The sequence below is a fragment of the Pan paniscus genome, chromosome 3 (assembly GCF_029289425.2).
Source record: "Pan paniscus chromosome 3, NHGRI_mPanPan1-v2.0_pri, whole genome shotgun sequence".
Classification (NCBI taxonomy): Eukaryota; Metazoa; Chordata; class Mammalia; order Primates; family Hominidae; genus Pan; species Pan paniscus.
In genome coordinates this window covers 188,359,396-188,383,545 of record NC_073252.2, presented here as the reverse complement: position 1 = coordinate 188,383,545, position 24,150 = coordinate 188,359,396, and the positions used below count along the sequence as shown (strand labels likewise).

The 24,150-nt window shown below is 39.6% G+C and overlaps 1 protein-coding gene across 8 annotated transcripts in view; it reads right to left on the bottom strand.

Annotated features, from left to right (window-relative positions):
- Nucleotides 1–24,150, bottom strand: part of LOC129393692 (zinc-regulated GTPase metalloprotein activator 1A-like) — a 61,231-nt gene that overhangs the window by 32,189 nt on the left and 4,892 nt on the right. Inside the window, exons 1-5 of one of the 8 annotated variants that reach the window (XM_063604053.1) lie at nucleotides 12,500–12,638; nucleotides 11,406–11,503; nucleotides 9,380–9,466; nucleotides 6,937–7,033; nucleotides 5,752–5,843 (exon numbers count right to left, since the gene is read on the bottom strand). In XM_063604053.1, coding sequence (XP_063460123.1) covers nucleotides 5,752–5,843; nucleotides 6,937–7,033; nucleotides 9,380–9,466; nucleotides 11,406–11,451 — 322 coding nt within the window. In that variant the 5' untranslated portion in view covers nucleotides 11,452–11,503; nucleotides 12,500–12,638. Of the gene's footprint in view, nucleotides 1–5,751; nucleotides 5,844–6,051; nucleotides 7,034–9,379; nucleotides 9,467–11,405; nucleotides 11,504–12,379; nucleotides 12,800–24,150 lie in introns of those variants that run through there. The other 7 variants (XM_063604051.1, XM_063604052.1, XM_055097098.2 and 4 more) reach the window with 7 other exon arrangements.

The window sequence follows — 24,150 nt, the reverse complement described above, 5'->3', positions numbered from 1 at the left end:
GCTTTCAAACTAGGGCTCAGGAGAAAAACAAACTTGGGTAAGGAGAGTGGAGTATTAAAAATATTTCCCATCAGCACCACATAGAAGTTCTCCCATATCAAGAAGAAACATGTATGCATATGTATTACAGCCTGACAAAAAGAAACACACACATACAGGGAATAAAAAGCAAGAAAGAACACAAAATGAAGAAATGAATAGGGCACACAAGTGGCAAAGAACCCATTCTGGAAGGATACATAACCCAATAAAAACTAAAGAAAATTCTCAACAACTTCATCATAATGAAGAACTTGAAAACAATACAACCTTATAATAAACAAGCTCAAAAGCAAGAAGAAGCAGAATAAGATGAAAATGCAGTTTGTAGTGCTAAAGAAACTTAGAGCCTATATAACACAATGATTTAACCAATTAATTCATTTAAAATATCAAAAACAGGACAGACACTGGAGAAAACAGAATTATTGACAAAAAGAAAGCCTTCAGATGATCACAGCATCTGAAAAGACAAAATCAAGGCAATTAGAATACATACGAAGAACAAAAGAAAATTCAGTATTAAAAAAACTGGTGTCATGAAGTAGAGGATCTAATAATTTGACCAAAAAAAAAGTATTCATGGTAATAAACCAGGAAAATGTTCTTAGAAGAACTAAGGGCATATTATAATTTAGGGAAAAATGATTATAAGTGACACTTAGATATACCTTGTTTATATTACTGAATTTCAAAAATAAAGAAGAAAACTCTCAGGCATTTTAGATTTAAAAAAAAAAAAAAGTGCCTTCAAGGAGGGAGGGAGAAAAATCAGACTTTTCTACAGTAACACTAGATGTCCCAAAATAATAAAACAGTGACCACAAAGTTCTAATGAAAGTGTTCCCAAACAAGTTATTTTTCAGGAACGAAAGCAATAGACAGACATTCTCAAGCATTAAAGAAAACAGCAAGCATTGAAACTCAGAGACTATAATACTCACAAATTCTTCCTAATAAAAGGAGAAAACATTGGACAATGAAATCCAGCCAATCAAACACTAGGAGATTATGGAACAACATTTACAAAGTTGAGGGGGAAAAAAGTGTGACTGATAAATTTTATACCTAGCCAAGTAATCCTTCAAGTAATATAAAAACAAAAGACAAATATTTTGAATCAATGAAGTGTATAAGAACCCAAAGAATGCATGCAGTACCTGTAACTTGAAAAGACTGCCTGACAATGAAATTCAATCAGGAGATAGACTAACTCGGGAATGGAGAAGCAACAGTACTGGTAATGAGCACCAAAACTATTAAAACATAGAACTAAAAGAATTATGACAGAACCATGACAACATAAAGAATATGATCAACATGAAACTAGGCCAGTTAATATCCTACAATGGCCTCTAAGTGTTCAAGTGAAAGGAACAGTCACCTGTTTCTCACTTTAAATCAAGAGCTAGAAATGATTATGCTTAGTGAGGAAGTTATGTTGAAAGCCAAGATACGCCAAAAGCTAGGTCTCTTGAGCCAGTTAGCTAAGTTGTGAATGCAAAGGAAAAGTTCTTGAAGGAAATTAAAAGTGCTACTCCAGTAAACACACAAATGATAATAAAGCAGCCTTATTGCTGATATGAAGTGGTCTGGATAGATGATCAAACAAGCCACAATGTTCCCTTAAGCCAAAGCCTAATTCAGAGCAACCCTAACTCTCTTCAGTTCTATGAAGGCTGAGAGAGGTGAGGAAGCTAGAGAAGAAAAGTTGGAAGGTAGCAGAGGTTGGTTCACAAGATTTAAAGAAAGAAGCCATCTCCATAACATAAAAGTGCAAGGGAAAGCAGCAAATGCTGATATAGAAGCTGTAGTAAACTACCTAGAAGATGTAGCTAACATCATTCATGAAAGTAGCTACACTAAGCAACAGACTTATTTTTTATTTATTTATTTATTTATTTTGAGATGGAGTCTCGCTCTGTCACCCAGGCTGGAGTGCAATGTGCAATCTCAGCTCACTGCCACCTCCGCCTCCCAGGTTCAAGCCATTCTCCTGCCTCAGCCTCCCAAGTAACTGGGATTACAGGCTCCCACCACCAAGCCAGGCTAATTTTTGGTATTTTTAGTCAAGATGGGGTTTCACTATGTTGGCCAGGCTGGTCTTGAACTCCTGAACTCGTGATCTGCCCACCTGAGCCTCCCAAAGTGCTGAGATTACAGGCATGAGCCACCGAGCCCGGCCAGCAACAGATTTTTAATGGAGATGAAATGGCCTCCTTTTCGAAGAAGATGCCATTTAGGACTTTCATAGCTATAGAGAAGTCAATGCCTGGCTTCAAAGATTCAAAGGACAGGCTGACTCTCTTGTTAGAGGCTAAAGCAGCTGGTGACTTCAAGTTGAAGCCAATAATCATTTACCATCCTGAAAATTCTAGGGCCATTAAGAATTATGCTAAATCTCCTCTGCCTGTTTTCTATAAATAATAAAGCCTAGATGACAGCACATCTGTTTACAGCATGGTTTATTTTAAGCCCACCATTGAGATCTACTGCTTAGAAAAGAAAAGATTCCTTCAAAATATTATTGCTCATTGACAACGCACCTGATCACCCAAGAGCTGTGATGGAGATGTACAAGGAGATTAATGTTGTTTTCATGCCTGCTAACACAACATCCATTCTGCAGCCCACTGATCAAGGAGTAACTTTGACTTTTAAGTCTTGTTTAAGAAATATATTTCATAAGGCTATAGCTACCATAGACAGTGATTCCTCTGATGGATCTGGGCAAAGTAAATTGAAAACCTTCTGGAAAGGATTCATCATTCTAGATGCCATTAAGAACATTTGTGATTCATGGGAGATCAAAGTATCAACATGAATGAGTTTGAAAGATGATTCCAGCCCTCACAGATGACTTTGAGGGATTCCAGACTTCAATGGAGGAAATAACTGCAGATGTGGTGGAAACAGTAAGAGAACTAGAATTAGAAGGGGAGTCTGAAGATGTGACTCAATTCCTGCAATCTCATAAGAAAACTTTAACTAATGAGAAGTTGTTTCTTATGGACGGGAAAAGAACGTGGTTTCTTGAGATGGAATCTACTCCTGGTGAAGATGCTATGAACACTGTTGAAATGACAACAAAGGATTTAAAATATGACAGAAGCTTCATTGATAGAGCAGGGTTTGAGAGGACTGACTCCAATTTTGAAAGAAGTCACACTGTGGGTAAAATGCTATCAAATAGCATCATGTGCCATAGAGACATCTTTTATGAAAGGGAGAGTCAACTAATGCAGCAAACTTCATTATCATCTTATGAAATTGCGATAGCCACCCCAACCTTCAGTAACTGCTACCCTGATTGGTCAGCACCCATCAACATTGTGGCAAGACCCTCTACCAGCAAAAAGATTATGACTTGCTGAAAGCTGAGATGATCGTTAGCATTTTTTAGCAATAAATATTTTTAATTAAGGTATGTATGTTTTTTAGACAATTCTATTACACATTTTATAGACTACAGTATAGTATAAACACAGCTTTTTTTTTTTTTTTTTTTTTTTTTTTAAGAAATGGGGTCTCATGCTGTCATCCAGGCTGGAGTGCAGTGGTGCAATCATGACTCACCGCAGCCTCAAACTCCTGAGCTCAAGTGATCCTCCCAAGTAGCTGGGACTACAGGCCTGTGACATCACACCCGGCCAAAACGCATAACTTTTATAAGCAATGGGAAACAAAAAAATGTGTGTGACTCACTCTATTGTGATATTCAGTTTACTGCAGTGATATGGAACTAAGCCCACAACATCCCTGTGGTATGGCTGTACAGTATAAGAATCACCTGAAGGGCTTATTAAAAACAGCTTGCTTGACCCCCTCCCTTAGAGATTCTGATTCAGTAGATCTGGGTTGGTCAAGAATTTGCATTTCTAACAACCTCCCAGCTGAGGCTGAGGCTGCCATTCAACATACTACCAAGTAGCACTGGCATGGAGAGATCCCTGGAATAAAATTTACCTACTTGTGTGTGTGTGTATGAATGTGTGTGTGTGTGTGTGTGTGTGCGTGTGCATGTGCGTGTGTGTGTGTGTGTATACAGTCTTGCTCTGTTGCCTGGGCTGGAGTGCAGCGGCGTGATCTCGGCTCACCGCAACCTCCGCCTCCCAGCTTTCAAGCGATTCTCATGCCTTAGCCTCCTGAGTAGCTGGGATTATGGGGTACGCCACAACGCCTGGCCAGTTTTTGAATTTTCAGTAGAGACTGGATTTCACCATGTTGGCTAGGCTGGTCTTGAACTCCTGGCCTCAAGGGATCCACCTGCCTCAGCCTCCCAAAGTGCTGGCATTACAGGCATGAGCCACCATGCCCAGCCCCTACTTGTATATCACAATAGTGAGATGATTACTTTTCAACTTTCTTCTTTGTATTTTTTAGGTATTTAAATTTTTTTACAATGAATGTTCCATCTTTACCCAAACAATAAAATCTTTATTGTAAAGAAAGTTAGAAGCAAGAAACATTAACATTTTTTATAACTACAATTTGTATAAAAGCTTTCTCTGTGATCTTTAGTTTTTCTTTCTTCCTCTGAAAAGCTGAATCGTGTTTAATTAAACTCTCAAAAGTATCAAGTTTTTGTCTATAAAATGGCAAAACTGGCTATGATGAAATAAACTGATATTTGCTATTTCTAATAAAAGCATACAACATATTTTTCTTTCTTACCAGATTCAAATATTTAACACCAACATATTAGTCCAAGTCCTATCATCAGTCAGATTTATCAGAAAGGTATGAAAACCCATGCCTACTATAAGGACCAAAATAGCCTAATTCAATACTACTTTGAAAACATGGGGACGATGTTATTATGTAATTGTTTTAATTACAATAACCACTGATCACATTTGAACTCTCAGGATACTTCAATATTTCTTTTGGACAACTATGACCTGTTTAGTAAATTACCCCCAAATACTTTAATATAGTTTTACAAATCGCCCCAATGCCAGAGACCCAGATCAAAAAGAAAATAATGGTATGGGTCAGATTCACAGAATAAGCACTAACTTTTATGCAAACTGAAAATAAAGATTTTATCTAAAAGTTATTTGGGGAAAATAAGCAGACTTTATCAAGAATTAGAGCTTGGTAAGAAGGTAACAGAAACCCATTGTTAGAAACAGGTTGACTCTGTGTAGCTTTCCATAGTAGAGTTTAGAGTTTCTTGTCATGATTACCTTATCAATGCAGTATAATAACTACTTACACAGCACTTACATTGTATTAGGTATTATAAGTAATCTACAGATGATTTAAAGTATATGGGAGGATGTGCATAGGTTATAGGCAAATACTACACCATTTTATGTAAGGGACTTGAACATTAATAGATTTTGGTATCCTCAGAGGTTCTGCAACTAATACCCCATGGATGCCAAGGGACAACTGTACTTAGAGGTAGAACATCTCTGCTCTTCCTACATGTCCTTATTTTTAACTTCTGTTCTTACAAATAATCCTAAGTCAATCAATAAAACTTCAAATTCTATTAACAGCTTACAAGTACCAAGAAATACTCTGATCATTCATTCAACTGCCAAAGAAAATGATAACCGAGTACTTTTCCTCTTTTAAACCAAAAAAAGTTTTTGGTTTAATACTAACAAAAGCTTTAATACTCATTTTAGATATTCCTCTAATACATCTATTTACAATATATCACAGAACTATATTCTGGTTATTAATAATCTCACTTCTTACCAGGATCTGCTAATCCAGTGGTCTCTAACAGTATGTAATCAAATTTCCCCTTCTTTTGCATCAAATTCTCAATAGCTCTAAGGCTATTGTCCCTGGAGAATACCAAAACATAATTTACAGTTAATTACCTAAATATTTTGAAGTGATTATAAACACTTTAAAATGTATTCAACAACCCGAGACAAAAGTATCCTTAGGAATGTGAAAATTTAACTCACTTCTAACCTTCTAACAAAATGTCCGTCCCATATTTACCAGTGGGAAAACAATAGATGCATATATATAATAGGTAAAAAGAAATCATATACATAATAATACTTTATTAAAATTAAAAGCAGAGGAAACTTTATCTGACCAAGTATCTTTTTATAGCTTTATGAAATTTTTAAAAACCAACATACAAAATAATGATAAAATTTATTAACTATAGTAGTTTAATATAATAGCTAAAGGGACACTGATATTAAACACCATATAATTCTATTTTACATTAGGATGCAAGGTTTTAATTTCCTTTTTTCTTATTTTATCAAAAGTGAAGGAAAATCCTTAATAGATTACATTTTGGTTGTTCAAGAAAGTCTGTTATAATTTTATCCTTGCCAAAACATTTGACACAAAGTCAAATACCTAAGGGAGTAAATGATGCCGAAGAGATTTAATTCACTAGAATACACAAAATTAACAGTACAAGTAGTCATTTTTATAATTCATTCAACAAATATTTGAGTGCTACTATGTGTTGGGTAACTCTTCTAGGGTCTATGGTAGACTAGTGAACACTGTCCTTGAAAACTTAACTAGTAGAACATAATGTAAGGTTTTTCTCTTTTTTGATAGTCATTTTTTTTATAAGGTTGAACACTTAGAAATATGACCAATGACAGATTAAATTCAGAATAATCATTTTTTACATATGAGACTTTCATGCACTAGAGATTAAATAAGCTCTGACATCAAAAGCAATAAAAACTCAATAAAAGGACCAAAACATTAGAGCAGATAGAAAAGACAGCAAGAAACACTTCAAGAAAATGCTTCTTAATAAGTTTATTTTCTATTTGTTTGAAAATACAATGAAGCAAACTGTGTAAATTCAGTTAAATTACTCAAGAAAATTAAAGCTGGAAATATAATCAATAAACATTTCTAGTAAACCATGTACACAGTAAACACATTCCTCACTTCACTGAAGAGCAGAGGCAACCGTTTCTAAGTTCCAGCCACTCTTCATAGAGCTCTCCACCTTGGCTGACAGCTAAGGATTTCTCCAGCACACTTCCTAGAATAATTAACAAACAGCACTCTTTAGCTTATGTCCATTAGCCAACAAAAAACAAAGATGAGGATAACTCAATAATGGAGATCTTGAAGCAGAAACTGCATTTTATAACTTATATTCTTTCATTTTATTCATGCAGCCTCGATATCTAAATTACAGTACACTACATTATTTTAGCTTTTATTTAAGATGCCTTAAGCCCTGAAAAAGACACATCCTAAACTGATAAACATACCTACTTCCTCCTTAGGCCTCTTGCTTGGCCACCCCCATTTCTTAATAAAGTAGCTATCTTGAAGGCATTTTTTTCTTGTCCAGGGTAAACTTTCTAAATAGACTAGTATGTTTTATATACTAGATTTTGTATGCCCTTCAACCTCTTAAGAGACTGCCTTATCTATCTTTTTCTTTTCATTCTTCTTCTAAATTGTTTCTGTTAGACAAACTGCTGAATATTCCCAATGAGTAAAAACCCTAGTTCATCTTGAGGAAGGTTTTTGGCCAGTGTACCATGTGCTCATTTAAAAATTAAACTTAAAGGGAGGCCAAGGCGGGCGGATCACGAGGTCAGGAGATCGAGACCATCCTCGCTAACACAATGAAACCTCATCTCTACTAAAATTACAAAAAATTAGCCAGGTGTGGTAGCGGGCGCCTGTAGTCCCAGCTACTCAGGTGGCTGAGGCAGGAGAATGGCGTGAACCCGGAAGGCGGAGGTTGCAGTGACCCGAGACTGTGCCACTGCACTCCAGCCTGGGCAACACAGCGAGACTCCAACTCAAAAAAAAAAAAAAAAAAAAAAAAACCCTAAACTTTTAGTCAAATTCACATATTTTCCTAGCAATACTTACTTAAGAAAGAATAAACTATATTTGAAATGCTTGTTATCTATAAGAATTATTTTAAATGTTTTACTTTTCCTCTAATAAAGAAATATACCAAACGGTGAAGTTCTAAAAGTCCACTAAGCAAATGAGCTCCCATAAAATCGAGTAGTTTTACACTTGCATATTTTTTATATTTCAGCTAGGTATTAATAAAGAGCTTCTAAAGAGGTTGCTACAGAATTCGGACTATATACAGAACATTAATGAAACATGAAGAAAAGTATTGAGAATGCTGTGAAAAATAAAATTGCAAAAATGATCCGGGAAAAAATAAAGAAAATAGTAAGAATAAATGTAATCAGTGTGCAATAGGTTATTTAATAAGATGATGAAAAAAACAGTCTGTTATTAGAAATCTCAGGATTTTTGCCTAAAAAGCACTTTTCTCTTTAGTTTATTAAAACCAGAAATCGAATATAACTGGCTTCCCATCCTGTTCATAAAACCTAGCTCTTTTACTTTTTACAACTGAAAAAAAATAGTACATTTTAAAAGAAATCATTTAATAGATATTGTTTTTTGGCTAGAAGTGAGCTTTGATTACAATTCATACTTATGAAGAAAAACTCCTATAAAGATAACAGAAGTATTGTGTCTAGAGCTATTTTTTTGACTACAGTTTAATATTTCAGTTGAGAAGTTAAGCACACTTATTTTCACAGATAACTTAAAATACATGAGGATAAAGACCATATGTTTACCTTATTTTTAAAATACTGAGTTTTAACTGCATTGCAGATAATAAACATTAAACAAAGTTAACTAATAACAGAAGCATTTTCAAATATTTTTCATGAGTTGCAATAGAGTCCATACAAAAGTGCCTTTCTAATTCCTAAAAAAAACATTTTTTGGCCAGGCATGGTGCCTCATGCCTGTAATCCCAGCAACTTTGGGAGGCCGAGGCGGGTGGATCACAAGGCCAGGAGCTCAATCAAGACCATCCTGGCCAACATGGTGAAACCCTGTCTCTACTAAAAATACAAAAATTATCTGGGCATGGTGGCGCACGCCTGTAGTCCCAGCTACTCGGGAGGCTGAGGCAGGAGAATCACTTTAACCCAGGAGACAGAGGTGGCAGTGAGCTGAGATTGCACCACTGCACTCCAGCCTGGCGACAGAGAGAGACTCCATCTCAAAAAAAAATAAAATAAAATAAAAAATAAACGTTTTTTCATATGTCTAGATTTTTACTACTGGAGTCATTTATTTCAGGTAAAAATGTAGTTTAATTCTGTTAATAAGAACTCCAAAGTTATACAAAATAAAATTTTATTAAAACTAATTTCAGTATCTCAACCCATATAAATCTTAACAGAAATTAATCTAATTTTTCTAAAGCTATCCACAACAATACAATACCTTGCATTTTCATTTTTAAATATGGAATATCAGTTTACCAGAGGAATAAACAGTCACACAAAATCTTGCAACATGACATTTATTGAACTTTACTTACCTTCCCCAAATTCATTTAAAATGACCGTTACTCTTTTACTATGTTGCTCTGTCAAAATATAGTTCAGAAGTGTTGTCTTCCCAGCACCTATAAAACATATTTTTTGTAAATAAAAAAATTCAAAATAATTTTAAAGATACAAAAAACATATAAAGAATCCTAACGTTTTTGAGAATTTGCATGCTATTTTTCATATATTATTTTAGTAGAGAATATCCTAGAGGATAAGATTAAAGCATTCTTTGAAACCTGTTGCAAAATACTTTATGTAGACATAAAATTTTATAAATATTTACAAACACTCCTACAAGTTGAAACAGTTTCTTCAACCTAGCCTAACCTTCCCTAAAATTTACACACAATCTTTTATTTATAATGACCTTTTATTTCAACATTAATGAGACGCAACTTCAGGCTGACTATATGGCTACTTATAGTATGCTTTAAACAATCTATAAAAGTTTTTATGAAATGGGGAATAGAGCCAGGTAGTGTCAACAATGGACAGAATGTTCAGTAAGATAAATTCATAAAGCTATACCAACTTTATCCAGCAGGTGGCATATGAAACCCAATATGTCAATCTCCAGTAGAAAAAAAATAGTCTTGTGAACCGTACACACTAAAATTCACAGAGGAAAAAAAGAAAATCCTAACTGCATAGTATTGTAGTTCAATTGTATGACTATATCATTTCTTTATCTTTTTTTTTGTTGGACATTTGGTTTGTTTCCAGTGTTTTACTATTACAGTGCTGCTAAAAACTTTTACATGTAGGCTATACATGTCTTCTGAAATACATTAAGTTTTCTAGTATATAACTAGATCTTCCTATAACTAGGAAGATTTTACGGAGTATTAGGGTATTAATATCTTTTAGGTCATATTCCTTTCAAAGCTTTTTAAGAGATGAAGGCTTATATTTAGAGTACTTTAGGAAGCTCAACATCACAAAAATATGAAGTATAGAATGGAAGAGAGAGACTTAGGGCAATGAGGAAGATCTTAAAACCAGTCCAAGCCTGAGACAGAGGCCCTGAACATGAGTGTTTCACAGGGCAGTGATGTGAAAACTGAAAGGAAAGGGTGAATGTAAGAAATCTTCTAAGAGAAGATTTACTAGGGCTTTTTAACCATATTATGAAAAAAAAAAAAACACTTTAAGACATAGTTCATTCATTGGAAGGTTTCTAATACGTTACAGATTTATGCTGGGCCTTGGTGAAAAAGTGAACAAGATAGTCTTTGCCTTCATAGAGCTTAGAAATATTAAGGGAAGCGGGGAATGGAGGGGAATTCAGTGAATAAGGAGGCAATTATGTCACAGGGTGACATATTCAATAGGAGATGCACAAAATGCTATGGAGAACCTAAGAGGGACATCTAGCCAGAGGAGTCACAGTAAAAAAGTACCTATTCCAAGGGGCTAAAACACTTGGCACCTTTGAAGTAACATTAGTTCATTGTGCGGGGCCAATTTGGCAGGCTGGAAAGGTTGGCAAGATCCAGATCCTACAGGTCCTTGTAATTCATGTTAAGGAATTTGAATTTTAACCCATAGGGACGCCACTGAAAGGTGTGACGCAGTCGGATTGACATTTATAAAGATCATTAAGGCTAACATGCAACGAATAAATTAAAGGGCAGCAAGACTCCAGATTAGTCAGGAGGCTTTTAGAGTATTCCAAATGGTTGGGATCACAGAAGCAGGATTTGGGGGGATGGTAACAGATGAAGTTTCAGACATGTTAAGTTTTAAGTTGTAGGACATCAAAATAGAAATTACACAGGTGTGTAGCTAAAGATGGACAAAGGGGGAAGGAGGAGGGAGCCTTAAAAAGAAGCCAGAGAAGCAGGTGGAAAAATCAGAAGAAAAATGTAATAGAAGCCAAAGGAACACTGTTTCAAAAAGGGAAAATGGTCAGGGATAGGAGTGAAACTATCCCTAGATTCAGCAACAAGGTTGCTGGTATTAATTCTCACTCCTGAGCCTCAGATCATTTTCTCCAATGATCTACTGACCTACCAGTGAGCAACACGGGAAAGGCCCGAGGGGCACGTTTGAAATACATTGTTTTGGACAAGAAATTTGTTCATCTTCTCAGCAGAGCAGCCTCTGAATAACTGTGGGGAAACGCCAAAAATAAATTCCTTTATAAAATTACTTCCGAGCAAAAAATGGGAATAAACTTACAGTCTACAAAGTTTTTAAAAAAACAAAAGCAGTTATTTCTTATTTTTACATAAAAGGTCACGAAGTGGCCCAAGTCTGTACCTGTCTCTAGCAACAACTAGGAATATTATTTCCCGGAAACGGTATCATTTTATTTACATTTCTTAACTTTTTCCAAACTTCTAATACAGTCATATATTTGTTCTAGCCCTTCTATTTAACTGTAAGGTTTAAAAATACATTTCTCAAACTTTTCCAGTAAGAAACTTCTAGTGTAAGTGCATAAACCGCCCTTCACGAAACTACCAACTTCACAAACTTGTGGTTTCGAGTATCCCTGTACACTCTCAACGTTCTTAGTTTGAGAAATAGTCTTGGAGGACAGAGATTTTATTCTTACTTCCTACGCAGTGGTTTACAAACAGACCTCCAAAAAAAAGTGTTTAAGATGGGAGCACTTCCTGCCAACTGGCTGGAGGACTGTGGCTCGTGGGGAAGGGGAATCTACCGACGAAAGCCCCACGTGTCGGGCATTTTACAGACGGGACATCCTTTCATGGCAATAGGTAGGTGGTTCCGGCCCTGTTTCCCAGGTGACAGGTATTTTTCCATTTTCAGGTGAGGTAGATGAGCGTCAGGAAGGTAAGATAACCTGGTAAGAGGTCACAGAGACAATTGGGGGGCGTGTCTTCGCTTCAAAGCCTTGTTTCAAAGGCTAACTTTCCATCTCACTTGAGAAACGGGAATCTAACGCAGAGGGGACCGGGCATCATTAACTCCCAAGATGAGAGGTAACCCACACGAGAAGCAAGTGACCCAGCCCCTACCTCAAAGACATTTGCTCTTGATCATGAGGCCCCAATGCCTCAGGAGAAGAGGCACCGGCAGCCCGCAAAATCCCACGACACCAGAGTTCACGGCATTTTGTGACTGGGATGGTTAGTTACCTAAATACCCGGTGATGATTGTGACTGGGATCTTGGCGCCGAGGCCAGACTTTTCCTCCTCCTCGCTTTGCGTCGTCTCAATGGGAACCAATTCAGGACAATCCTCTTCCTCATCCGCAGATCCAACAGCCGGTAACATTCCGGCCTACAGCACGTCCCTACCTCAGCTGAACCGCTGGGACCAACACGCCGGACCGCAGCCGCGCACGCCCAGCGCGCCACTCCAGGCCTGCCCGGGGCCTGACGTCATCACATCGCGACGCTAGCTGATCCCGCCCGGATTACCGGGGCTCTGGACGAGAAGTGCCTCGTCCCTTAGCCACACCCCCCGGGGAGGTGGGCTCTCCCCGACGACAGCTGGACACGCCCCTGGGCGTGTTCTGTGAACCTGAGCGACGCTGCGGAGAGTCCTTAGGGCGCACTAACCACCTATCTGAACGTGTCGCCTAGAGCCTTAATAAGCTACTGGCTGTAGGTAGAGCTGAGGCCAGCCTGCTGGAAATCTGGAGTGGGTAGCCTGACCTAACCAGTTCCCACAGGGCATAGATTTTATCAACTTGATTTTTTAGTCTCGTTAAAAAAAAAAAAGTTTTAATTCATAGGGGAAAGAATGGAAGGTTATAACATTACAATTTTAATTGTAATTTTTATACCTGAAGGATAACCAGTGACACTTTTTTCTTTATTATTACATATTATATATGTAATTCCAAATTTTTAGTATTCATGCATCACTTTTATTTACTTTTTTCTCATTATTTATTTGGACCTCAGGTAACCTAAGTTCATTAATCATATTTGCTGGTGCATGACACTCTCATCACTAATCCATAGCCCTTCTTTCTAATATAAATTTATAGTGAACTCCTTTGACCTCATTCCTAACCTAAAAGCATTACCAGTAAGTTACACGTACCTATGTGCACCGCCCCCGCTTCCAATCCACAGCCTGCCCCATTAGTAACAACAGTCATGAATTGGTTCTGGATTGCTGATCATTCCCTGTTTTCTTTTTAGTTTTATCACATATCCCATATATGTACTTAGAGAATATGTTGTTTAATTTTGGGTGTTTTTGAGCTTCATAAAATTATCCATATAATATATAAACTCCTGAGGCTTGCTATATTTTTCAGCATCACTGCTGTCTTGTATTCTATTGTGTGGCTACACGGCAATTTATTCATTTCCTCTCAATTGTTCCAGGTTTTGCTCTTATGAACAGGGCTGCTATGAACATTTTTCCTGGCATATGTGTGTGCAACTTCCTCTTGAGTGTCTGTGTAAGAGTTGAATTGCTGGGTCCTAGATTATTCAAATGTTTTACTTCACAAGAAAATGCACAATTATTTTTCAAAATGTTTGTACAAATTGATACATTTTCCCAGCAAATTATAAGAGATCTCATTGGTCTGTATGTCAATATTATCAGGCATGCATTTTTCACCAATCAATTGAGTACAAAAGAAGACTTCATTGTGATCTTCATTTGCATTTCCTTGATTACTAACAAGGTTGAGAATCTTTTCATGTGTTTTGGCAATATTTAATTCTTAGAATGACCCTGTAGAGTGTTATCCCTCTTTCAAACATGAGGCACCAAGAGTTAAGTTACTTGTCCAGGTTAGGTCATAAAAATCTATCTGATGCACAAGTAGAATGTTTTACTACTATCCTGATGCCAAATAGAAGGTTGACTTTTCCTTCCTTCTCTGAAATTCCCCATAAAACATACTGTGTGTATTCCATTAGTTCTACTGATAAGTACATATAACTTGAAAGTATTTATCACGCCTTTTGCAGAACACAGTTAAGACAGAGGGTTTATATTTGTGCAAATGAGTATATTATATTCACACATACACTCGGTCTGAGAAATCAGGTCTTGAATGCTGTGCCAGCTTTGACAATGTAACCATGAACCAGCTGAGGAAGAAATAAGGCAAATACCTTAGGCATGGTGGTTCAGTTCACTTTATTCTACCAAAGGAGAGAAGCTGTGATGGGTAGCCCAAAATAGATAGCTTACACCCTAAACACAATGGTTCATAAGCTTTTTCGTTTCAGGAATGCTATGAAGTATTGATTTTTTTGGCAACCTAAGGGAAGGAGTAACATTGCACCCACAGGCATCACACTATTTGCTTGATGTCCCTTCAGCACTGCATTACTGCCTGAATAGCAGCTATTACAGCCCTCACCACCTTCTTTGACATATTTTTTAAAGTACATTCTTGTGGGTTCCCAATATGGCACTGGCTGAATGTTATACTAAAATCCCTCTTTCTGTTTTTTGAGACAGGTTCTCACTCTGTCGCCCAGCATGGATTGCATTGGCACGATCACAGCTCACTGCAGTCCTAAACTCCTGGGCTCAAGTGATCCTCCCGTCTCAGCCTCCCAAGTAGCTGGGACTCCAGTCATATGCCATTACATCTGGCTAATTTTTCTTTTTCTTTTTGGTAGAGACAGGGTCTCACTATGTTGTCCAGTCCGGTCTAAAGTCTCATCTCTAACAATGAGCAACCTGTAACCTATGAGGCCAGCTCAGTCAAGTTGACCAAATAGCATTGTTGTAACAGTATGTAGCCTCAGTGAGAGCAAAATAAGTTTTACACATTGGCCAAAAATTAAATGCACCACAAATATCTATCAACTGATAGACAACCAAAATGTGACAAATGGATAAACAAAATATGATCTATCCATACAATGGAAAATTATTTGGCAATAAACAGGAAAAAGGACTGATACCTGCTACAAAATGAATCAATCTTGAAAACATTATGGTAAGTGAAAAAAGCTATTCACAAAAGACCACATGTTGTATGATTCCATTTATATAAAATATCCAAAATAGGCAAATCTATAGAGACAGAAAGTACATTAATGGTTCCCAGGAGTGGAGGACTGGGGAGAGACTACAGTGGTTTTTGGGCGGTGATGAAAATGTTCCAAAATTGATTATGGTGATGGTAGTACAACTCTGATTATACTGAAAACCATTGACTTGTACACTTTAAATTGGTGAATTGTATATGTGAAATTTATCTCAATAAAGCTGCTATTCTTAAAAGAAACACCTATCTGTGCATCAAAATGGGGTGCTTGTGTGCATTTGTAGAGAAACACTGTCTTCAGCAGTTTCAAGTTCTGGCCTTAGGCACAAGTATAAAGATTACAGCTTGATAAAATTTTTCCTTTAGTCTGTTCCATATTCCTCTTCAGTTAAATTTTTATCTATGGATTCTGTGGAGTCCTGTCATTTTATTTTCTCAGATAGAGTTGTAATTTCAGTTCTCCCAAAATAGCTGGGCATGACTTTTTATTTTTATTTCTTTTTTCTTTTTGAGATGGAGTCTTGCTCTGTTGACGAGGCTGGAGTGCAGTGGCACGATCTTGGCTCACTGAAACCTCTGCCTCCGGGTTCAAGCGATTCTCCTGCCTCAGCTTCCTGAGTAGCTGGGATTACAGGTATGCACCACCACGCCCAGCTAATTTTTGTATTTTTAGTAGAGACGAGGTTTCACCACGTTAGCCAGGCTGGTCTTGAACTCCTGACCTCCTGATCCATCCACCTCAGCCTCCTAAAGAGCTGGGATTACAGGCGTGAGCCACCGTGCCGGGCTTTTTTTTTTTTTTTTTTTTTTTTAACTTATAAGAGGGTTAAATTGTTAAATTGTTAAATTGAAAATGCCTTTTTAAATAAGTATGGAATTTCTTAATTATAATATTTTAGAATCTATTACAGTTTCTGATGTAACTTAAAAATTCCTCCTCATTTAGCTTTGCTATTTTGTCTCATTTACTTTAGGGTAAAACAACAACAATAACAATAATTATGTGTTGAGCCCCTAAGCATCTGATAGGCCCTGTGTTAAGCACATTAAATGCATTATCCCATTTAACTCTCCAAGGTAAATACTATTTGTGTGCCCATTTTATAGATGAGGAAATTGAGGCTTAGAAAAAGATAAATACCTTGCTCAAAGTCATACAATCAGTAAATGGCAGCCCTTGGGCTCAATCCAAACCTGCCTGACACTAAATCTCCTGCTCTTTTAAACCAGAAGATCTGCAAACTTTTCTGTAAAACTAGATGATAAATATCTTAGTCTTTACAGATCAAAAAGCAAATTTGAGGACATTGTGTAGGTACTTATATAATAAGAGAGAGAGCAAATGTCTACAAGTTTGAAATTTGAATTTCATGTATTAAACAAAATTATGAGGGGCCATTGTTTTGGACTGAGCTCCTGCACTAATCCCAAGCAGACCAGACCAAACCAAAATGGAGTCACTCATGCTAAGCACCACAAAATCAAACTAAAACTTTAAAAAACAGGTCCCAAAATAGACGAGTTTTTTTTTTCTTCTCCTGAAGACAGAAGATTCCAGTATAATAAGGAAGTCCCCTCTGCTCTATCCCTTACAGAAAAGTAACCCAAAGTAACAACAGATTACTTACAAAAAAGCAATCTCAGCCAGACACAGTGGCTCATGCCTGTAATCCCAGCACTTTGGAAAGCCAAGGCAGGTGGATCACCTGAGGTCAGGAGCTTGAGATCAGCTTGGCCAACGTGGCAAAACCCCATCTATACTAAAAATACAAAAATTAGCTGGGTGTGGTAACACGACACACTTACGGACTCTTAACACACCCTTCTTACATGAAGGGAGCAGCAGAGCAGAGGGCGACAAGAGCACCAAGGCCAGGTGGAGCCACAGCCAATGTGGGCCCATCTCACTCCGCAGGGAGAAGCAACTGCACTGTGCACAGAGTGCAATCTGGCAGAAGGGAAACGCCGTCTTAAAGAGCTTCAGATGCAGCAACCTTGAAGAAGGGCTGTGCCAGAAAGTCCACCAGATGAGGCCGCAAACCTATCAAAGGGCATCAGACACTCTGTGCACAGGGTACACAAAACAATGCCTCCCACATTCTGTGACTTCCTGCGTGTGCCACTTGGACCACCACACTCCCTACCTGCACCATCTTACCTGAACAGACTAAATCTCAGCCACCTCATGACTAGGATATTAACATGGTTTCCAGTTCTATAAATTCCTCCCCCTTAAGAATGCATGTCTGTAATATCAGAAATGATGAAAACTGGACTTGTGAGTGGCTTTGTAGTAGGCATTACAGGTCCAGAATAGAATAGGTTCAGTAACATATTTAAGATATTTAAGGGAAAAAATATAAGTCAAAGATTTAACATCTAAATAGTGACTATCAAGGGTAAAAGTCACACATATTTTTTATGAGTACACACAAACACAGGAAGTATGGTGACCAGGAGCTGAAGGATGACCCACTAAAGAATAAGCTCCGGAAACCAAAATGACTAGAGGCAGATGCAAAGGTGAGCTGCAGGGTGGTCTGTATTTATCTGTGGAGCTGCTGGCACATGACGGTGATAAAAGTGCAGCATGCCATGGTTACCAGCTTGGACAATGCAGACAAAGAACAACCACCAGAGAAGTGGTAGGGGCGGGCAGAAGATGTGCAGGGGCCAACTGGGACTGGGGTGTCCATCAGCTAACTGCAGTATCAGGTACTATGGGGAGCCAACCAAAGAAACTAAGTGTTTGCTATAAAGGCATTAGGATAAAAGTGGGAAAAAAAAGGGAGGAAGAAAGCCCTCTTAAATACCAAAAGGGTAAAAGCAAATAAAATAGAACAAGGGGTTCCCTGTTATCTGTGATGTAAAAAATGGACTTGGCTCACCTATTAAATGGAAAACAGTCTTGGATTGGCTCACAAAGCAAAATCAAACACCATACTGCATATAAGATATACAGCTATAAAAGGCTGGGGAAATATATAGAGAATTTATAGGACTCAGAAAAAAAGTAACTGTCACAGGAAACTTTATAGCATTAAATACCTATATCAATACAAATTTAAATAATAAAAATAAATTATTTAAACATATAACTGAAAAAGCCAGAAAAAGAATAAGTGAACCAAAAGAAAGGGGTGAATTATTACAAATAAAAGCAGATATTATTAAGTAGAAAAAGAATAGAACTAAGAAGTAAATCCAAAAGCTGGCTCTCAAGAGAAAATAATCAACCAAAACAAACCACTAGGTATCTGATTAGAAAAAAAAAAAATAAGAAAGTTACAAGTGCTAACAGAAGAAAATTTAAACATTGTAAAAGATAAGGAAAAGAAAGGGATAGAGAGAAAAATGTGTAGATTAAAAGAGACTTTAAAAACATATCAAATTTTAAGAATAAAACAACACTAAACTATAGTGTCTAGGGATATACACTTGGTGATAAAACTATAACGATTAGGGAAATGATTACCATAAGAGTTTGGGAAGTGGTTATTTTTGGGAAGAGGAAGTAGGTTATAATAGAAATGGGACATGTGGTGGGCGCTTCTGGGATGATTGATAAAGTTCTATTCCTTGACCTGGGTGTGGTTACAAGGATGTTTCCTTTATAAAAATGAAGAAAAACATTAAAAAATCATTACAGGCAACTTTATAAAACTCTTTGCAGTAAGTTAGAAGTAGATGAAACATTTTTTAAAAATATTAAATTTAATGCTATTCCAATACAAAATCAAGTTTTTTTCTTAGAGCTAAACAAGTTAATTATAAAATGCATTTAAGAACAAGAAGAAACTATCCTAAAATTCATATGGAATGAAAAGAGAGCCCAAATAGCCAAAGCAATCCTAAGCAAAAAGAACAAAGCCAGAGGCATCACACTACTCAACTTCAAACTATACTATACAGCCCCAGTAACCAAAACAGCTTCTGTACCGGTACAAAAACAGACTCATAGACCAATGAACAGAACAGAAAACTCAGAAATAAAGCAACACACCTACAACCATCCAATCTTTGACAAGGCCAGCAAAAGCAGCAGTGGAAAAAGACCATCCTATTCAATATATGGTGTTGGAATAACTGGCTAGCCACATACAGAAGACTGAAGCCAGACCCCTACCTTTCACCATATACAAAAATTAACTCAAAATATATTAAAGATTTCAATGTAAGACCTCAAACTGTAAGATCCTGGAAGATAACCTAGGAAATACTCTTCTTGACGTTGGCCTTGGCAAAGAATTTTTGGCTAAGTTCCCAAAAACAATTGCAACAAAACAAAATTGGCAAGTAGAATTTAACTAAATGAAAGAGCTTCTGCACAGCAAGAGAAATGTTTGACAGAGAATACACACAACCTACGGAATGAGAGAAACTATTTGCAAACTATGCATCTGACAAAGGCCTAATATCCAGAATCTACAGGGAACTTATGCAAAAAACGTTCACCTTCTGTCTGTGTTCACGTCACCAAGAGAATAGAAAGGAAAAGGGAAGAATGCAAAAGTCAAAGACACGTCACCCTCCTTGAGACAGCCCTCCAGTCCAGGCCAAATCTCAGCCTGCCCTTGGTCCACTGTGGTTGGGCCTGCACCCAAGCCATGAGCACACACAGCAATTGTGGCAGCAGAAGCTTCCTCTGGGCTCAGACTCAGGCTGATGCTGCGTCAGGACCTGCCGCGGTCTCGGCTGGGCTTCCTGGGACTCGGTGGTTGTGGGCTGACTGTAAAGCATGGAATGACTCTTAGAAACTGGGCGTCATTCTTTGTGGTTTTCCAAGCTTGGTCCCTGATGATACTCCAGGTCTTAGGAGACATGCTGAATATTTATTATGCTTACATTCAAGCAACATTAACCCTTAAGGCTGATGTAGCTCCCAGTCTTTTTTTCCCAGAAGGAGGAGCACTGAAGGAACATTTTTCCAGTATGGATTCTTTCCAGCTCCGAGAAGCTGGAGGCACACGGATCCCTCGGCCAGCTCCCATCTATGGATGTGCTGTAGTCACAAGGACTGTGACTAAGGCTCAGTCCCTGAGGAGTGCCTTGGCATGGGCTGCTTTAGGCTGTAAACACCCAGTTTTATCCACTTTATGTGAAGAAAGCCAACAAGGGGCATGGAGTGAGTTCCGCAGGTTTTAGCGGCTGCGGCGGCTGGTGCTCAGTGGGGATGATGGAGGGAAGGCGCCTCCCTCTGTGGGCCCCGAGGTCTGTGTGGGAATCAGCTCCGCAGCTGTGTCCAGGGGCAGCCGTAGACCACACACGGCAGGCTCACAGCTCTGTTCCATGAGAACTTTATACACAAAAGCAGACAGGCTGGGCTTGGCCTCTGGATTATAATCTGCTGACCCCTGGGTAAGAAATTTTAAATATTTACTTAATTCTGTTCAACAGAAGGGGTGATATACTGAGGAGTGAATAATGGGAAAGATCTGATTCAGCTGTATCAGGAAGGACTGGTGTAAATTCAACTTATTAACTGAATTCACAGTATTCGTGTTTTATGCCTTTAGGGGTTAAAAATGGGTCACACACGAGCAGCATGCACTTCAATGGCGTGGCAGGGCACCTCAGTGTTTACATGTGTGGTTCCCATGCTTACCAGGGCTGGAGGCCCCTGTTAGTAGTGAAGTGCATGTGGAGTTCTGGATACTTTTCCTGGCTTTCTCTATTTGTGTGAGCTTGTGCAGTTAGAGGTTTGGGCTGAATTTGGGTAGAAATGGGTGGCTCACAGGCTGCAAAAGTTCTGTGGACCCTTTTTCCTCCAGCTGATTAATGTTGTAAATATTAGAATATTGTTACATAAAAGTCTGGATTTTTAGTTTCTTTCACATTGGAATAGCTGCCAACATTGGGCCTGCATTCATCTCTCTAGGGCAACGTCGGCTGCAGCGGAGATGGCTGCTCCCCGGTGGGGTGTGTGCTCGGCCTGCAGCCCCCGCCCTCCAGACTCCATTCGCCTCCGCTCTCAGGTTTGCACCTCATCATTGTCTTCTAATTTTGCATCCCTGGACTGCGTGACCTACAAGGCTCTCAGCACAACAAGACTCTATGATTCTGTCTATTGGAACAAAAAACCAGTGAGGCAAGTGTATCATCCTGTTGATGAATTCACAGCATTAACTCTGGGAGTTGGGGACAGTGTGTATTCTTCCTCCAGACACTCTTTGTTTCTCCTGGATGGAAAGGTTCTGCTACTTGTCCCGTGGTCAGGCCCAGCCAATGGAACAGAATGGAAGTGACTCTGCCCCTTATTGGCAGAAACTTTAAAAGCCGCACAACGTTCCTGCACCCTCCCCACTGCCATGAGCCTGGCAGTGCTCAGGATGGGAAAATTATCTCACCTGGGCCTGAGGATACAGGAGCTACCCCCAGCCTGCAGTGGAAGAGAAGCATGGACAAGTGATTAAACTTTGTGTTTTCAAGCCACAGAGGTTTTTTGAAGTTGTTTGCTACCATGCTTTGTCCCTACAAACACAGTCATGGAGAAGGCCAGTGGCAGAGCCTGAGCCGTTCGCGCATCTGTTCACCAGTATCCAGAATAACAGTAGATTTTTGAAACATTCCTGAGAAAATTCTGGGAGTTGCAGACCGGCCAGTCTTATTCTCTAAAGTTGTTCCTTCTAAAGGGTGGGATGACTGAAAATTTCAGAAAAGCAAACCACCGCTGAAAGGCAACATTATTTCTGTTGGCAGAAGGCGGCCTGAGCAATCTAGATTTTCCACGGTTCACCAACTAGTTTTTCAGGAAATATGGCTGTGAGAGGAATAAAACATGATTCCTACCTTTAAGGAACTCAGAGAAGTGAATTAAAGGAAGTCACAGATCAGACAACCAACGACACAAAGTTTCTAAGAGCAAACTGTTCAGGTCGGCAAGTCACTCTTATCCACTGTTTTGCCTTCTAAGGTTTCAGTTACTCTCAGTCAGTCATAGTCCAAAAACATTAAATGAAAAATTCCAGAAATAAAAGATACACACGTTTTAAATCGTGTTTCATTCTGAGTAGCGTGATGAAGTCTCATGCCGTCCCACTCAGCCCCACCTGGGGTGTGACTCCTCCCACTGTCCAGCAGATCCACCCTGTCTATACTACCTGCTTTTCCAGCAGATCCACCCTGTCTAGACTACCTGCATGGCCAGCAGATCCACCCTATCTACACTACCTGATTATCCAGTAGATATGCCCTGTCTACACTACCTGCTTTTCCAGCAGATCTACTCCGTCTACACTACCTGCCTGGCCAGCATATCCACCATGTCTACACTACCTGCTTTTCCAGTAGATATGCCCTGTCTACAATACCTGCCTGTCCAGCAGAACCACCCTGTCTATACTACCTGCCTGTCCAGCAGATCCACCCTGAGTATACTACCTGCCTGTCCAGCAGACCTGCCCTATCTACACTACCTGCCTGGCCAGCATATCCACCGTGTCTACACTACCTGCCTGCACAGCAGATCCGCCCTGTCTACAACACCTGCCTGGCCAGTAGATCCACGCTATCTACACTACCTGCCTGTTCAGCAGACCCGCCCTCTCTATACTACTTACCTGTCCAGCAGATCCACTCTGTCTACACTACCTGCCTGTCCAGCAGATCCGCCCTGTCTGAACTACCTGCCTGGCCAGCAGATCCATCCTATCTACACTACCTGCCTGTCCAGCAGATCCACGCAATCTACACTACCTGCCTAGACCGCAGATCCACCCTGTCTACACTACCTGCTTGTCCAGCAGGTCCACCCTGTCTACACTACCTGCCTGTCGAGCAGATCCACCCTGTCTACACTACCTGCTTGTCCAGCAGGTCCACCCTGTCTACACTACCTGCCTGCCGAGCAGATCCACCCTGTCTACACCACCTGCCTGGCCAGTAGATCCACGCTATCTGCACTACCTGTCTGGCCAGCAGATCCACCCTGTCTATACTACCTGCCTCTCCAGAAGATCCACCCTGTCTATACTACCTCCCTGGCCAGCAGATCCACCCTGTCTACACTACCTGCCTGGCCAGCAGATCCATCCTATCTTCACTACCTGCCTGCCCAGCAGATACACCCAGTCTACACTACCTGCCTGGCCAGTAGATCCACGCTATCTACACTACCTGCCTGCCCAGCAGATCCGTCCTGTCTGTACTACCTGCCTGGCCAGCAGATCCACCCTGTCTACACTAGCTGCCTGCCCAGCAGATCCGTCCTGTCTACACTACCTGCCTGCCCAGCAGATCCACCCTGTCTACACTACCTGCCTGGCCAGCAGATCCACCCTCTCTATACTACCTGCCTGTCGAGCAGATCCACCCTGTCTACACTACCTGCCTGCCCAGCAGATCCAGCATGTCGACACTACCTGCCTGGCCAGTAGATCTACGCTATCTACACTACCTGCCTGCCCAGCAGATCCGTCCTGTCTGTACTACCTGCCTGGCCAGCAGATCCACCCTGTCTACACTAGCTGCCTGCCCAGCAGATCCGTCCTGTCTGTACTACCTGCCTGGCCAGCAGATCCACCCTGTCTACACTACCTGCCTGCCCAGCAGATCCACCCTGTCTACACTACCTGCCTGGCCAGTAGATCCATGCTATCTACACTACCTGCCTGTCCAGCGGATCCACCTTGTCTATACTACCTGCCTGTCCAGCAGATCCACCCTCTCTATACTACCTGCCTGTCGAGCAGATCCACCCTGTCTATACTACCTGCCTATCCAGCAGGTCCACCCTGTCTACACTACCTGCCTGGCCAGCAGATCCACCCTGTCTACACTACCTGCCTATCCAGCAGATCCACCCTGTCTACA